Source organism: Synchiropus splendidus, chromosome 13 (assembly GCF_027744825.2).
Source record: "Synchiropus splendidus isolate RoL2022-P1 chromosome 13, RoL_Sspl_1.0, whole genome shotgun sequence".
Taxonomy (NCBI): Eukaryota; Metazoa; Chordata; class Actinopteri; order Syngnathiformes; family Callionymidae; genus Synchiropus; species Synchiropus splendidus.
In genome coordinates, this window is record NC_071346.1 from 15,227,072 (window position 1) to 15,242,537 (window position 15,466).

At 42.2% G+C, this 15,466-nt stretch overlaps 1 protein-coding gene across 1 annotated transcript in view; it reads left to right on the forward strand.

Moving 5' to 3' along the window:
• The window catches only part of pappa2 (pappalysin 2), a 53,356-nt gene that overhangs the window by 36,247 nt on the left and 1,643 nt on the right, over positions 1-15,466 (forward strand). The window contains exons 22-26 of the mRNA XM_053882616.1: positions 208-376; positions 1,423-1,555; positions 1,860-1,981; positions 6,086-6,157; positions 11,233-11,331. Coding sequence (XP_053738591.1) covers positions 208-376; positions 1,423-1,555; positions 1,860-1,981; positions 6,086-6,157; positions 11,233-11,331 — 595 coding nt within the window. The remainder of the gene's footprint in view (positions 1-207; positions 377-1,422; positions 1,556-1,859; positions 1,982-6,085; positions 6,158-11,232; positions 11,332-15,466) is intronic.

Consider the following 15,466-nt stretch of genomic DNA (forward strand, 5'->3'; position numbering starts at 1 on the left):
ATTTAGTCTTGTCTAAATATAATCTTTTCACTAAGATTGCTGCCTGATGTCCTTGGATTGGATGGTTATATGACTTTGGTTGTTATTTATATTCAGTAGTTATTGAATTAAGTAAAATACTAATTTAAACTTTTCCTTTTGATCTGTAATTCTATGGATCGTCAGTGTGTGAACAAAGATATTGAGCAAGTCGTTGCTGTCTTTCAGAAAATACTTCAGATTGGAGTGTTTGGATGAGGGCCAGTGGGAGGAGCGCAGTTGTGAGCCAATGTCCTGTCCGGCAATCTCGAACGTGTTCCATGACATGTACACCTGCACTGACGGGTTGTTCTATGACAGCGTTTGCACCCTGCATTGCCCAGAAGCAACAGAAAATGTAAGATTTGGAAGGATGTTATTTGTGAACACATATGCCAATAATTTCATAGTATTCACTTTAGGCACTTTAGATTACACATATATTACCATAAATGAACAACTAATTGATACATGTATTAGCAGCATATTAGCCTGACTACATTTTACCCAGAAATGACCACCAACACTCTAAACAGCATCGTAATTACTGACTATTGGCGGTTAATAAGCAAGTAATTACAGTGGTACCTCGTTTTTTGAACGTCCCAGAATTCGAACAAATCGGAGTTCGAACAAAAATGTTGAGATTTTTTTACTTCAAACAAAAAAGAACTCGAACGCCGCCGAAAAAAAACAGGAAAAAACATGACGTGCGCGGACCGATCAGCTGACCCACGACGTGCTTTGTTATTGTGTATAACGCAGCCTCTGTATACAGACGTGTCCCGTTAGCTACATTTACTGACTGTTTTTTCTTCATGTTGAGGTGTAAAACCTTTCCTGTCTCCGCACTGGACCGTGGTAGAGTGTCACAGGGGAGGTGCTCGCTCTCCACACCTCCGAGGCTGGAGAGCTCACTCCAGGGTTTGATGTCCTGTTGTGGGCTGGAGCTGGGACAGGGATGAGGCGAGTCTGGGACAGAGCGTTACTTGGTTTATGACTTTGTCACAGCCAAACTGCACAGAAGCGCACATTCAGAGCTGGACACGCACCGGGCACCTCTTCACTTCTGGAGAGACGTCACTCACTCAGCAACCCCTCCCACATGCAGCGGCCACACACATAGAGGAACAGCGCACCTGCAGCAGACACTCTACATTCACTCCTACAAAAGCCTATTTTAAGGCTTGGAACGCATTATTGCTTTTTCCATTCATTGTAATGGGAAAAAAATCGATTCAGATTTAGAGCAAATCGCTTCTCGAACGGCCGTCTGGAACGGATTGTGCTCGAGAACCGAGGTACCACTGTGCTTAAGCTATAGTTAATATGTGTTCCCCAATCGAATTATCACCTAGTGAATAGCAGCGTTGCATTGTGGCACAATACTCCTTTTTTCTCCAGAGTGTGATCCGCTGCACCAAAGATGGCGACTGGACAGCTGAGTTTGCCATGTGCCCCACAATCCAGGGATCCTGTTCTGCTCCCCCTGATCTTAACTCTGTGGAGTACAGCTGTGATTTTGGGACAGATGTTGGTGAGATGCTCTTATGGATTTGATGTTGTGTTGTAATGCAGGCGTACATGATGGATGGGTCACAGTTGTTGAAGATTTGTTTTGTGTATGCACAGACTTGATCATGAAAAATATATTCTCTGATCGAGGCAGCACTATGAAATTTGATCAATGGCCTGATGTACTTCCACTGCCCAGATCATAACAAATATATATTTTAAAAAGTGGGGATTTGTGGCTTAAAACAACAATGATGATTTTCAACCGTAAGTCTAGGAGGCTCAGAAAACGTCAGTCTATCATGGCAGATTTTTCCTCTCTCCAGGTGCTATTTGTTACCCAACATGCATTGCGACTCTGGACATGGACTTACGAGATCCTGCAGTTCTGCCCAACGGCACTACAGCGGATTCTTTAACACACTGGATGCTGCCGATAAAGATTGAGGTGAGAGTATTTATGTGGACTCATGTAGTGTTTTTTCAGTATTAGTATTTCCTCATGTGTGCAAGTACTTTTAAATTAATATATTTATATACTTGGTGTATCATTTTCCATTCCACATTTCCGCATTTATTTGTTACTCATTAGTGGTAACATTGATGTGCATTTATTTATTCAATTGTTTATTCTTTTTTTCAGAATTTATCGATCATTTATTCATGTATTTATTCATTATATCTTCTGTCTTTTTTTTGCCATTTCTCATTTTTGTCCCTCATAGTTATAAAAATCATTTTTAAAAATCAAAATTTGACACCATAGCAGAATAAATGTTGCATGGTAACTGAATATCAGAACACAGACCTGAATTCTAAAATGGATTGGACACAAAATGGGAAAAATATCTGGAATATTGTGAAACTAAAATATGCATTCGATAGAGAACAATTTTCTACTATTTCAACCATGTTTTTGTATAACATTTAACTTCATTCAACAAGAAACATTTTCTGCATTCAAATATATTTTCAAATAAGTTGAAAATAGTAAACACATTTATGAATCATACTATTAAACATAAACTTCTGAGACCGGCAGCTTCAGATGGTGTGAGGAGAAATGAAAAGCTTTGTTGACTTCCAAAATGAATCTTAAGCAGGAGAATTGGAATTTTTCAGCTGGTTTTCGGTTTTTATAAAAATATTTGTTGTTTTTCTTCGCTGGCTGCCATGCAACCAAACTGAAAGCTGATCCACCAACAAACACAAGCGTCTTGTCTCATAAACCTCCGTCAGAATGAATAATGCATTCAAACACCAACTGGAAGGAAAACAGCACAGAGTAAACTGAGCTACTGTCTCCCCAAAGGATCGTCGGTTACAGATATCTCTTATCAGATGGAACTACTTTACTGAAAATGATGGTCAAAGTCACAAGCAGGTTGAGAAGGCATCGCATCTTTTTACCTGTAAATAGTTAAATGTATGAGAGTAAAATGTGATAATATTATGTCAGTTTTGCTGCATCACAGGGCTCCACATGTTTCTCTGATTAAAAGCTGCTCTTGTGCGATTGAACTGTTGACCTTCACACCATGATGCTGTTGCTCCTTCCATTGAACCCGGCAACCTTGTAATCAGATTTTCTTATTATACGAACGCTTTTATTTCCCAGCAGAAAATCTCACACTTACGAAACTAAATCATTATAATGTGCATTGATTTCATGTTATCATCCTTATTTCATTTATTTATTAAGTGAAAATCCCAAGCAGATAAGAAGGGCAAAGGTTGCATTTGACGTCAAGGTTTTTCGGAAACACAAATCTCACTCTTCGACTGTATATAAAACCACCATGACCAATGGTAAAGGAATGACAGAATATTGGTCTGGTTTACTGAGTTGTTGCTTTACGCAACAGCATATCTCATGAGTTTTAGTGCTGTCGCAAACGCTCCTCCAGTTTCACCGTACATTTGGGTGGTCAGCGTATTATCCATTAAACACATCCTTGCCAAGGTCAAATAGTTGGACAGACGTCTGTAACAAGCACCATTACTTCAACATCGCAGTGTGTTTTTAAGACGTTGTGTTATCTAAAATGCTAAGAAGTGGGGTCTGGCTTGCTGCGTCGGACTGCTCCCAGCGGTGGATCGACTTTCGCTCTTCGTCAGTCATCTATCTATCTGTGATTCGTCTGGAGAATAGTTCGCAATACACAGTCAATTTTTTAGCAGTGTTTGTGGGGTAAGGAAAAGTTCTGTGGTCTGAGCTAAGCAATAACGAAACGCATGCGTTGTCCAACAACTACTGAAGCTCTACTGCTGATAATACTAGTCTAGTACTTCAATACACATTAGAAGCGCCTGCTTTTGATTAACACAGGCCTTCACTGTTGACCGCTGCTTTCCTCTGTGATGGGATGAGTCTGAAATAGCTTGTGAAGGGCGACATAAAAATGGCTGCTTGCAGTCTGCAGTCAAACTCTAATCCATTAAAAGCCTATTTCAATGGTGGCCAACCTCATTTTTAACAACCGATCTACTGTGCTGCAAGTGATGGGCTTCATAAAGCCTTGTCCTCATTTTCAGAGACCACTAGATGGCGCTCTCTCTTTTAAAGGAGCCCTTTATTTTTTCTGCACTAATCAGATCTAACATACCAATAGAGCAGCTTTTCAAAAACGTCTTAAAGGTTTCTATATTTAAGGTTCTATGTAGGTAAACTTGACAAAATAGCTGCCTCACTCAAAACGCTGTTCTGCTTTGAAAGGTGAGCTACAAAAGTGCAGATGAAACGTGTCCGCAACTGATCCTGAGCTGATCAAACATTAGTGATGGGTGGATGAGGTTTCATGAAACAGTGTCCTGATTTTCAGAGGCCACCAGATGGCACTGTCTGCAGTAACATATTGGGAGTTGAACGACTAATTCAATCACATCATTTCGAAACCAAGAGCGCAATCTAGTGACTTATGAGAATTACGTTTCATCAACACTGCGGTGCTGTTTCATGATACCTCATTGACCCATCGCGATCAAACATGTTAATCACCAAAGCATTTAGAGCAACTTTAAGCCTGTTTGTCTATCAAAACGAAACTGGAGTGTCATCATAAGCGGACTACAAACAACAACGCGGCCAAGATATGGATTTTTTACCGACACCTGTCACATGAAGCCGATGGAGTCGCAGGCGTTTCATTACCTAAAGGACTCCAAATGCATCAATTTTGCCTGTGTGTCCGCAGCTTAGCCAACACAGGAAACTGGCTGTGGTAGCGGAACTTTGAGTTTGTTTCATGAATCAGTCTTGATGCATGACCACCTTTTCAAAACTAGTTTATAAGTTATCCTCATGCATTTTTAAGCCAGCTACATGGAAATCACTGACCTGACATGACAGCACTCCTGCACAATATCTGTACTCAGAAATGAATGATCATTCTCTCATGCTACAGCGCATGCTGAGACATGAGACAGATGTGGTGCATTCTGCCACTGACGCAATGTGGCCAGGTGTTTCCAGTTGCTGCTCCTCAGCATTTTTTTTTATAGACAAATTTTACAGTGAAAACAAGTCTGTTTGACCGATATCTGCACAGACATTTCATCCACTGAATAGCACGAGGATTTTTTCAAACCTTGGTGGTGCCCCACCAGCTCGGCCTCTAATGGAGTAAAAACTCCCCCTCTGTTTCCTCGTTTCTCTGTCGGATCGCTTCTTGACAGAATGCATCCAGTCAAGAAGCTATCTGGCAGAGAAACAAGGAAGCAAAGGTAAATAAATAAAGAGCTTTTACTCATGAGAGGTGAATCTCTCTGCAACCTGCAGCTGTCCTCACCTTTGTGCCTTCAGATGTCTGGCAGGATGCGTGACTCAGCTCCTTGTTGTAAATAAGTTATATGATGATGTTTCTTTCTGGAATTTTCTGTTAAAAACACAAAGATAAGCCCCATAACCATGATGTGTTTTCTGCTTGTTTCAATGTTTCTATTTCATTTTAATATGTTTGATCATGTAATCTACAAAAAGAGGTCACTTTTCTGTGCCACAATCGCATGTGGCGGAAACCCTGAATACATTTTTATATTGCAAAGTTACAAGTCAATCTCATTTCACCAGCTCTATCACAGCAACTGTAGGTATTTAAAGTTCTTGTAGGCCAGGACGGTTTGGGTCCACAGGCCTTGACTTTCATAACTTAGAAGCCAAGTACAAAAAGAGCCATGAATTTTCTGAGGCCAATAGATGGCACCATTCGTTCAGTGATCTTTGCCTTTGAACTGCTGTTTGTGTGGTGATCCATCCATTTGTGGAATGGAGAGTGAAATCGCTTGGGCTGAAGTTTAAACTGCAGCTTCATGGGGCTTCATTGCCAGTCATGACTTCGAAAGCTCTGGGCAAACAATATTAAAGAGATTTAAAGCCCATGATAATAGAACTGGCTGGGCTATCTGAGTCGAAAAATGGGCGCTTTGCTTTGTGAGGCGTCATTTGCCCATCACTATCGTGGCTGACTGAGTGAGGTGGCCTTGACTGACCTGTTTATGTGGTAGCATTTTGAATGGGCATCTTATTTTCTTCTTCATGTGCTTTACTTTACAGAGCATAGTGTGCACTGGCATGAAGAAGTGGTACCCTGACCCTCGACAAGTCCACTGCATCCAGTCATGTGAGGTGAGGGTTCCCGACTGGAAACAGGAATGTGTTCATTTTGCTTGGTTTCCACACATTCCCCTCATGTTTATTTATCCATGATCCATCCGGGTCAACAGCTGGATATTAATATGTAAATCTAAAGTCTGTTGCTCAAATGAATTACCTTTGGATATTATGTATTGATGGCAATGGATGTTTACAGTGTATTCCCCGTCTTTGTGTGTGCACATGCTCCGTCAGAGTCAGTTGGATCTGGCTTTCATTGTGTTTTCTTCGTCCAGTTATTTTATTAACATTGAGATTGCGAATACTTAATCCTGAAAACAATTACAACATTTCTGGGAATAGGCACATGGAATTTACTACGCCAGTCAGACATCACCAATAATATTAAACATGAGACAAAACATGCTTTATCCTTGTTGTCATCACGGCGCAAGATACCCGAGCTAGTGCCTCATGCAGTGGCGCCTCCCGCCATGACAAACCTCCGACAGAAACTGATATTCACACCAGTCAAAAATCGCAGGAATGCCTTTCAAATCTTTCCAAAAGCGATTTTTCTGCGGATGGATTTTGGCCGTGCCAGATGTTGGTGTATCCTGCCAAACTTAATGGAGTGCTGACAAAGCACAATAAACTAATCACAAGATTAACATAGATTTAGATTGATTATATTGAAAGATATTTAAATCGCTTTGCGGAGTTCACTAAAAGACAAATAGACCCAAAGCCGTAAATGTGTCATTGTTTTGAAATGGTAGCTGAATCATTTCCAGGAATATTTTTTTAATGTGTGCTTTATTAAATAGTGGTTTCCACAGTTGTGTGTGTTCATGCAAAAGTCTCTTCCCTGTTTAGTGTTGCGCTACTCAGGACCACTGCATGTAACTGGACTCAGGTCTCAGTCTCAAGCCTACACGTTGGTCTTGGTTTTGTATCAGAATCGGTGATGCTAAACCGTTTCTTGTCAAGACCGTTGCAGCCTTGATTTTTACGAAAAACATTCTGAATTCTTCCTTCGTGCCTGTTAAAGAAGCTTTTTTACATCAGCGATGAGGGGGGGAGACAGCCCTGACATAATGTAGTCACTTATTAACCCCACCGTTCATGGAGATATGTTAAATGAAATTAAAATGAATAACCCCCAATGTATTTCAACAAACCTTTGAAGCAATGGATGCAACTATAACCCCAACGTTCATGTTCTCGGGGCCCACTAAATATAGTTTCGAGATGAATGGCTCATAGCGAAATAAATAATGGGAGAACATTTTATACCTGCTGAGTTCAGTTTATCATCATGCTTCATTTGTTACTTATTGAGATGACCTGGATGATCTTTTCTGCTGAACTCAGCTGTTTCACAGGCTCAGTTTTGTGCTTGGTTGCTCAGAACCTCAGAACGCCACATTTAGCAGTCATCTTAGATCTGATCCGTCCTGGTGAGGAACTTACGCGCCGACTCTTCAGGAGTTGTCTTTAAATACTGCCCAGGACATCTATGGGAGGGATCATCGAAAACTATGAGACTATGAAAACGTTCGCAAAGAAACAATTTGAAAAAAACATTTGTTGCTTGAGGAGTGATTTTTTTTTTTCTGATTTTCCGAAGTCACTCTCCCGTGTTGCATGTTGACACATCGGTGAAATATTTCCCACCTCTATGGGGGACTCATTTTAAAAACCTACACGTTAACATGCAGCGGGGAAGGCTGACTTGTGGCTATTTCCTATTGTAATCCTCAATCTCAGTAGCCCTCATAACCAAGTGTTCAGGGCTATTTTGTGACTAATGCAGATATGGCTGCAGACTGTGGGAGGCAGCATTACGCCAAAGCGGCTTTCAGTCTGACTATTACTACTATAGAAGAAGAAGGATTTACAGGGTCAGCGACTATGCCGTCTGCCGGCGTTTTCTCTGGTCCCTGAAATGAAACACATTATACAATTTATTTTTTAATATTTGCACTGTGAACCCTGTCTGTTCATCATAAGCCATAACACAGCTACTGTATCAGAAGGGTCCATCAGGTCCATGTCAATGCAAATGGCGTGGACTGTCAGTTATTTCTTCTGTTCGAGCTAACAAATAACTAGTTTACTGTAAGGCAACACACAACACACGGCTCCTGAGCCGCATGCGGCTCTTTGCTTACAGTGTCATGTGGCTCTTCACCACATTAGCCGCGAAAATTACTCAGAACTATTCCAGCTAAATTTATAGATATTGGTTGAAGACTTTGAATCACAGTTGGATCGTCATCAGATCCCCGATTTAACATGACTTAGTTCCACATTTCACTTGTGCCATAGGTTTAGTTTAGGTCCTAAACTAAACCTATGGCACGTGTTTCGCGTATTATTCATTGTCGATCACCGTGAAGTCCATTGAATTAAATGGAGGCAAGAGTCAACATGAGACGCTCCAGTCTGCAGCGTCGCTCACACACACAGACCAGGGCTGGCTGGATGCGTGACTCAAGTTCCGTGACGTCTATTTGTTATTGGTGGCATGAGCCACGTGAAAATATATATAAATGAAATAAAAGGCGCACACATCTATCTATCTACACCGCTTGATATTTCAAAGAGCACCATGGTAAAATGTATTAATTTTAAAAACAGATGCGCAAGAAACCTAAGCCGGACACAACCTTGTGACACGCAGGGATGTGCTTTAACCGCTATACTGCCGCAATGTCAGGTGACCAGCTGTTCAGGTGAGCCTTGTCTGCCACACCTACATATTTGTAGCATTGTAACACAGTAAAAACAAATGTGGAGATTAGCCTCTGACTGGTTGTTTTGCAACAATGAGGTAAATAACCCATGGAATGAAGTAAGATAAAATAATACCATGGTTTTAAAAATATTTATATTTCCATATAGAAAATACTTACCTTTGCCCTCAAACTCAATTTAAACGTTCTGAGAATCATGACAGCGCATGCACTTTGTGGGAGTTTGCATTTTAGAGATTGCAGGGACAGATTGAGGGTTAAGGGATGTAGAGCGTAGACATTGGACCCTCCAGTGGATAGAGGTGGTACGGACACACAGGAAAACAGAGATACACAGTAGAATAAACAGGCGATCTAGTTGAGACAACTTGACCAGCATGGGAGCATGGCTGACCTGACCTCACAGACTGGCTTGGCTCCAGATGAGTGTCAACAGAAACAAGGAGAAATGCCATTGTAGTTATTTTAATATCTGTCCTCAAGCCTGTCTGCCTTTATATGACTTTTAAAGCGAATCTATCACAAACACTTGAACAAATGTTGCTCTTTGCTGACCTCATTGTCAATAAAACCCAAAGTGGCAGTTTTGGTGGGTCTGGCCATTTCCTAAAATCCACTTTGATCTAATTTCATGTTAAAAAGTGGAAATTTATTCAAAGTGCAGTTGAGCATCCATCTCCTCCCGATGACATTTTAACGGCGATAGTTATTCATCTGAAAATCATGAAGCCAGATAGGTTTCATTTGAGAGTTACCCACTGGGTTTAGAAAATAGCTGGAACTATTGGTGGAACACGTAAACTATTGCTGTCTTGGTGTTAAAATATTCATGCTACCTGCCAGTACTGCATTTTAGTCTTGCGTCTTCCCGTGAAGGTTGCTAGGCAAACAGTTGCTTGTTACTCACTCCTGCATGACAAGACCGTAAATCATAGTAGACCACATGTGCTCCCTGGACCTGGCTCCAGAGATCAGCCAGATGCCATAGCACTTTCCTCTCTGTTCTCTGTGAATGTACTTTCTCTCTTTTAAATGTATATTAGCCTTTGAAACAGTTACATGCAGTGGACTTCTGCTAGAGTCAAAAAAGGGAGAAAAAAAAGTATATTTACAGGTCTTTCCTCTGGTGGTCCTATTTTGTCAGGTGTGCTGTAGAGAATAAATAACTATGAAACAACTATCAAAGTGGGTTTTGGTGGCCCACGCAAACATGGTCTGTAAGCGTGTCAGCATATGTCATCTCATATTCCTTTATACTGTCATCCGACTTGATCTTTTTTGCTTATAATGTACTGTCATTTCCAGACTATTGAGCGTTCATGAATATAAGCCACACCCACTCAATTTAAAAAGAAAATAAATGCTTCTTTTTCATAAGTCACAGGGGCAACGATGCGGTAAAAGTGTTGAAGGGATTTTTATGTAGCAGCTTAGAAACGCGTGAGGATACGTAACGTCACTTCTGAATTAGTTTTAAAAACAGGATTGTGCATTGTGTATCTCTGGCACTGCCCGGTTGAGACCGGCTGTGGAGGCGGGGCTCCAGGAACACATTTATACCAGTTTACATGGTACATGCGTTTTGGCCTATTGTTTGCATGAATACATTTTGGAAAATTCAGTATTTGCCGTTGCCTTGTAGCCAGTGAAATACACGTTGTAGGTTCGTAGGTGCTAGAAAACAGGACCGCCACCATTAGGGCGCCACTTTATACGACTTGTTAGGGAACACAGGTGATGTCACTGTAGCGTAAATAATAAAGACGAGTTCTGGTTAAATGAATGACGGGTCGCTCTGTTAATGTGTTGTGGCCATCAACAGAATTTTAAAATATGACAACAACGTGCTATTAAAGCGGGACTCATTTTTACATTAATACACATGCTTTTGTACACATAACTGGAGGAGTACAGGCAGAGAAGTACACAGATGTCAGCGGTTTCACTGCATTACAGTGCTGGTTCTTCAAGGATTGTGTGTCGTGTGTACGATGTTGTTTTTTTAAATGGTGGGGGGAAATATTTGGACATTAAAACTATGTGTAAACATAGCATAAAACCCAAAGGCTGCTTGATAGGTCACCAACTATTGATGTCAATTGTATGTTCATTGTTTTTCTTAAACAGATGGAAACATTTTTTCATGAAGCTTCCCAAAAATGTTGAAAATGGTATATGAAAACACAAGCTGATTTGTTGCTGGTACTTCTTTCATTCAGAATGAGCTGAAGTTCAAGCTTAGCCATGGCATCTTTTTTTCTCTGCGTTTCTGCTCCTGCTGTGCAGAGACAGATGGGGCACAAGTCTGATGAATAATAACTCTGTTGCTTGTGTGTGACTCGTGTTTAGCCTTTTGGCGGGGACGGCTGGTGTGACACCATCAACAACAGGGCCTTCTGCCAGTACGACGGAGGAGACTGCTGTCCGTCCACGCTCTCCAGCAAAAAGGTACGTCAACATGACGACTGCAGTGTTTTCCTTCCCCTGTGCCAGCGGTGGATATCGTTTACCTCCCATCTGCTTGATCTTTGAAAAACATGATTACAAATCATGAGCGATGTTCTTTGTTGGAGTGCTGTCTGGCCGCTCTCCTGGCCGTCTGAAGCTGGAATCCAAGCCGGTTTTTCTGTTAATAGTTGCTGTCGTTTTTGGCTGCAGAGTCCCGCCGCCGCCGGGAGGAGACTTCCACCAAGCAAACAAACACAGATCCCCCTCTCCTGTTAATGACTACACCTATTTAGTCCGCCTCATCTGGTCTGAACACAACAGAGGAGACTTGTGGCCTCTAGCTTTTCAAAACCAAACCGTAAATAAGCTGCTTTTCATCACCTTTTGCTACTGTGCGCTTCGAACCTGTCATTTTTGTCCCAAAAGACTTCTATTTTTCAGCAGCGTACCATCAGATCAGAACAATTCAAACTTAGCCCTGAGACTGAGAGTGCAGCTGTTTACTGATCTTCCCCTACTGCTTCCCTCTGATATTTACGCCTCAATCTTGACCAGTAGTTGGTCTCTGAATGACTGAGTCTCATGCAATAACCTGCATCGCCAAGATCGAGCAGAAAAACATTATCGCTGGTTGTCTATGTTTTTGATGGTGATCAATGATCATCACAAGTGCTATTGTTTGGGGCTGGTTTCTGATAGGAGGAAGTGACAGGGTGGAAGTAGAACTAGAAGTAGAAGAGTGTCGACGGTTGTTGGATTGTTATTTCCTTTCCTCGGATTATGGACAAAGTGGTTATTCTAAGGACCCCTCGAGATCGAGATCACAGAGAGAAAGGTCATTTTGGCTGTGGCATCTCTCCAAACTCCACCTGCCTTTGCGACGTGCACCTTCTCCTTCCTAGTTCCTCTCCGTTTAATCGGGTTTTGTTGCCATAGTTTCACTTTGAATTGTGGGATTGTCTTTTGCTATAATTCTGCCTCTGATTTAATTTGACGCTTCAAGTGTGAGCATGTCAGCGCGTCCAGACAGTGAGTGGGTGTCATCTTTACTGCACCAATCGCCATTTTTGTGGTCTATTCCAATCGACTGGATTGCATCTTTTAAGGCAAATAAACTATAAAAAGGTGAAGTGCTTAATATAAAATAAATAACTTTTATTCCCTTTTCAATGAACAGATCAAACCCACAATGTAAACTTCCTCCATAACATATTAAATACCAGAATGTTGCCTTATTACCTGGCAGACCGCTCTACTTAGCTTTGGTTTCGCTTATGGCTAACTCTGGTTAGCATTTGTTTCCTTAGCTGCTTGGCAGCTCTGGATTTTGGCGCTGTGATTTGAGACCAAGTGTCTTGTTTTAATGCTGCGTCTGAGTCCGTCCGGCTCGGTGGCTCTATGGTCTGCAGCTGCAGGTCAACTCTGCAGGTGGGGTTGCAGCATCACAACAAGTAGTGTGATTATCTGGAGAAATGTTTGCTTTGTTTTGTCATTTTTACATCCTTATGTAAAATGTTAAAGAGTAATAACATCTGTCATCATTTATAAATCTAAATGGCATATTATTAAAATAAAAAAAACAAAAACAAAAACCTATATTTATCATTTGATCGGCCGATCATGATGACGTCATGAATGCCCATATCATTGAGTTTACCATATGTGTGGTCTCATGCAATCGATGCTTTACTGTAGGTGCAACAGGCAGCGTCGTTGCAGCATTTAAACAAGCCACGCTGTAACTTAAATTTGAGCCATAGAATGAGACAAAAAGGGATGTGCCAAGTAGGAGAGCCAGTCTGTTTGCTATGACAGTTGCACAAGCAGAACACACCGGTGTCCACGGACGTGGTGGAGGCACAATAAAAATGGTGATGGGGGTAGCGGACAGTGGATTAAAAAACGTGAAATTAGCATCAAACGCGAGAGATAAGGTACTTATCTTATACTTATTACTTAAGTACTTCAGCCTTCCAGACTCCAGATGGAGAATGTTGACAGCACTTTGTCTTTCAGGCAGTGTTCATGAGGGAGAAGAACATTTGGAAAGAAACTATGAGTCAGTCATAGAGATGTATTGGTCAGTGAAGGTCTGTGACTGGACTGGAGCAAGTGTTATAGAGGAGGTGACGATGGATCCACGATGGAGGTGTAGAACCCTACCACTATGGGATGTGATATAGCCTCAGGAAGTTCTTCCAAGGGTGTGGTTCTGAGAAAGCCCATGATCTGCTCCACTGTCTTCTGAGCATTGAATTGAGGTTGTTTCGGCTCAGACTGATCCACTGCTCATTTCAATAACACGCGGCCACTGCAGCTTTTCTGTGGATCCACCAGATTGTTGACCAGTAGGTGGACTCTTCCCCATCCATGATCAGGCCAGTCAATGTGAAGGTGAGAGGCGAGAAGAGCGACAGCTGTCGGTGTGCGGGGAGGAGAGGACAGAGCTGATGCTGATGATCTGGGAGTTGGAAGAATAAGGTGTCAGCTGAAGGTGCTGCCTGCTCTCTGACAGTGACATCTATCACCCATCTGCAGAGGGAGACTGAAGAAGAGCATGATGAATTCAGGTCAAGAGCCACTGCAGGCCTCGGCACCAAACTTACAACCTGTGCCAACCATTTGCTAAAGTACTTCAAAAATACATCTTTTATCATTTCTTGAACCCTCTTGGACCCACGTGTCCCTTTCACAGTACCCTGTCTTGGTACTGCTCAGCCATATTTTCTTGACACCCATTTCAGGGGCCTCTACCTATTAATTCCTCCAACTCTCAGCTCGCCAAGACCCGACTGTCTCCCTCATGTCCGCAGCACGCCATGACTCACCGGCAGCTCCTTCATAAAAGGAGTTCAACGGGTCTGTAGCTGCCGTCACAATAAATGAGCTGCCAGACTGCTACTAAATGCTCTTTTATGGGGGGAAAAGGTGGGATTTGTGTGTGTAGGTGGGGTTACATACATGGGAGTGCAGAGGTGTGTGACGGGTCGCAGGGTTCATTCGGCCACTGCTTCCAGGCGAGTCGGGGTCGTCTCTGAGGAAGTGAACTGAAGCAGTGTGAGAGAGTTGATCGACGGCCAGACGGGGAGAAGTGAGCCAGCAGTGGTGGGCTTGTTTACTGCTCATTTGTGGAGATAGATGGAGGTGAAGAAAGTGGTTCTTCAGTGGAGTCACCCTCATCTCCCTGCCTGTGGTGCCAGCTTCAAGTGACTGGGAGCCTTTGGTGTGTTGATGGTTGCTAATGTTGATATGGGTCATGGTTTGCTTGTGTTTCGCAGCCTTCAGAATGTAAAGGGCCACGTTCGTAATTGTTCTGACCTTATCAAATGGTTCTGTTGTGACCTTAACCTCATAGATTTAAAGATTATGGTCCGAAATCGCCTTATTCTTTAGCTTCAATTATCTGTTTAAATAAGAACCTGGGGAAGACGACATTAAGTATTTAATAAACAAGCACCTCTCACATCCTGTCCACAGCATCCTGGCTTCATTGGCCGGCTTCATCCACCAGGTAGTCAGGATGCTGAACTCCATGCACTTCCCCCAAGTTTCGGTGTGTGCTACTTGTGGACCATCAGGGCGAACAGACTCGTGTTCACCACGTGCAGAAGCACTGTCTTCTTTCTTTCTTCTTTCTCACTGCCTTTGTGAGATGCTGAATAGTCCTCTTCATAATGGGAGTCAAACCTTCCATCTGCTGGTATAAAATATAGCTACAACAGGTTCTATATTTGCAGCTTGGCCTGTTTAAATGGCGTGATGTTTGTTGTCACAATATTGTGATTATGGCCCTTAACAATGGTTCCCCACACCCACTCTCACGCCGTCCGCAGCGCAATAAAGTGCCAGACGATACCAAAGAAACTGTTTCAGTTTTCAGTGTCGATGTTACTGCACGGGTGAGTGACGCGTAACAATCGTAACTCTTGAATAAATGAATGGTGCGAGCACCTTAGTGGGGCACAAAGTTTCACAGAAATCTATAAAAAAATAGTCACTTACAAAGGCGTCACCATTTGGGGCTGGTTTGCAAACACATTTTTAAACTTGTTAAGTTAGAAATTTGATGACAAATACTGGGACATTGTCGTCACTGCACTCAGGTTTTGAGGTTGGTCCGAAATAACTCAACGAC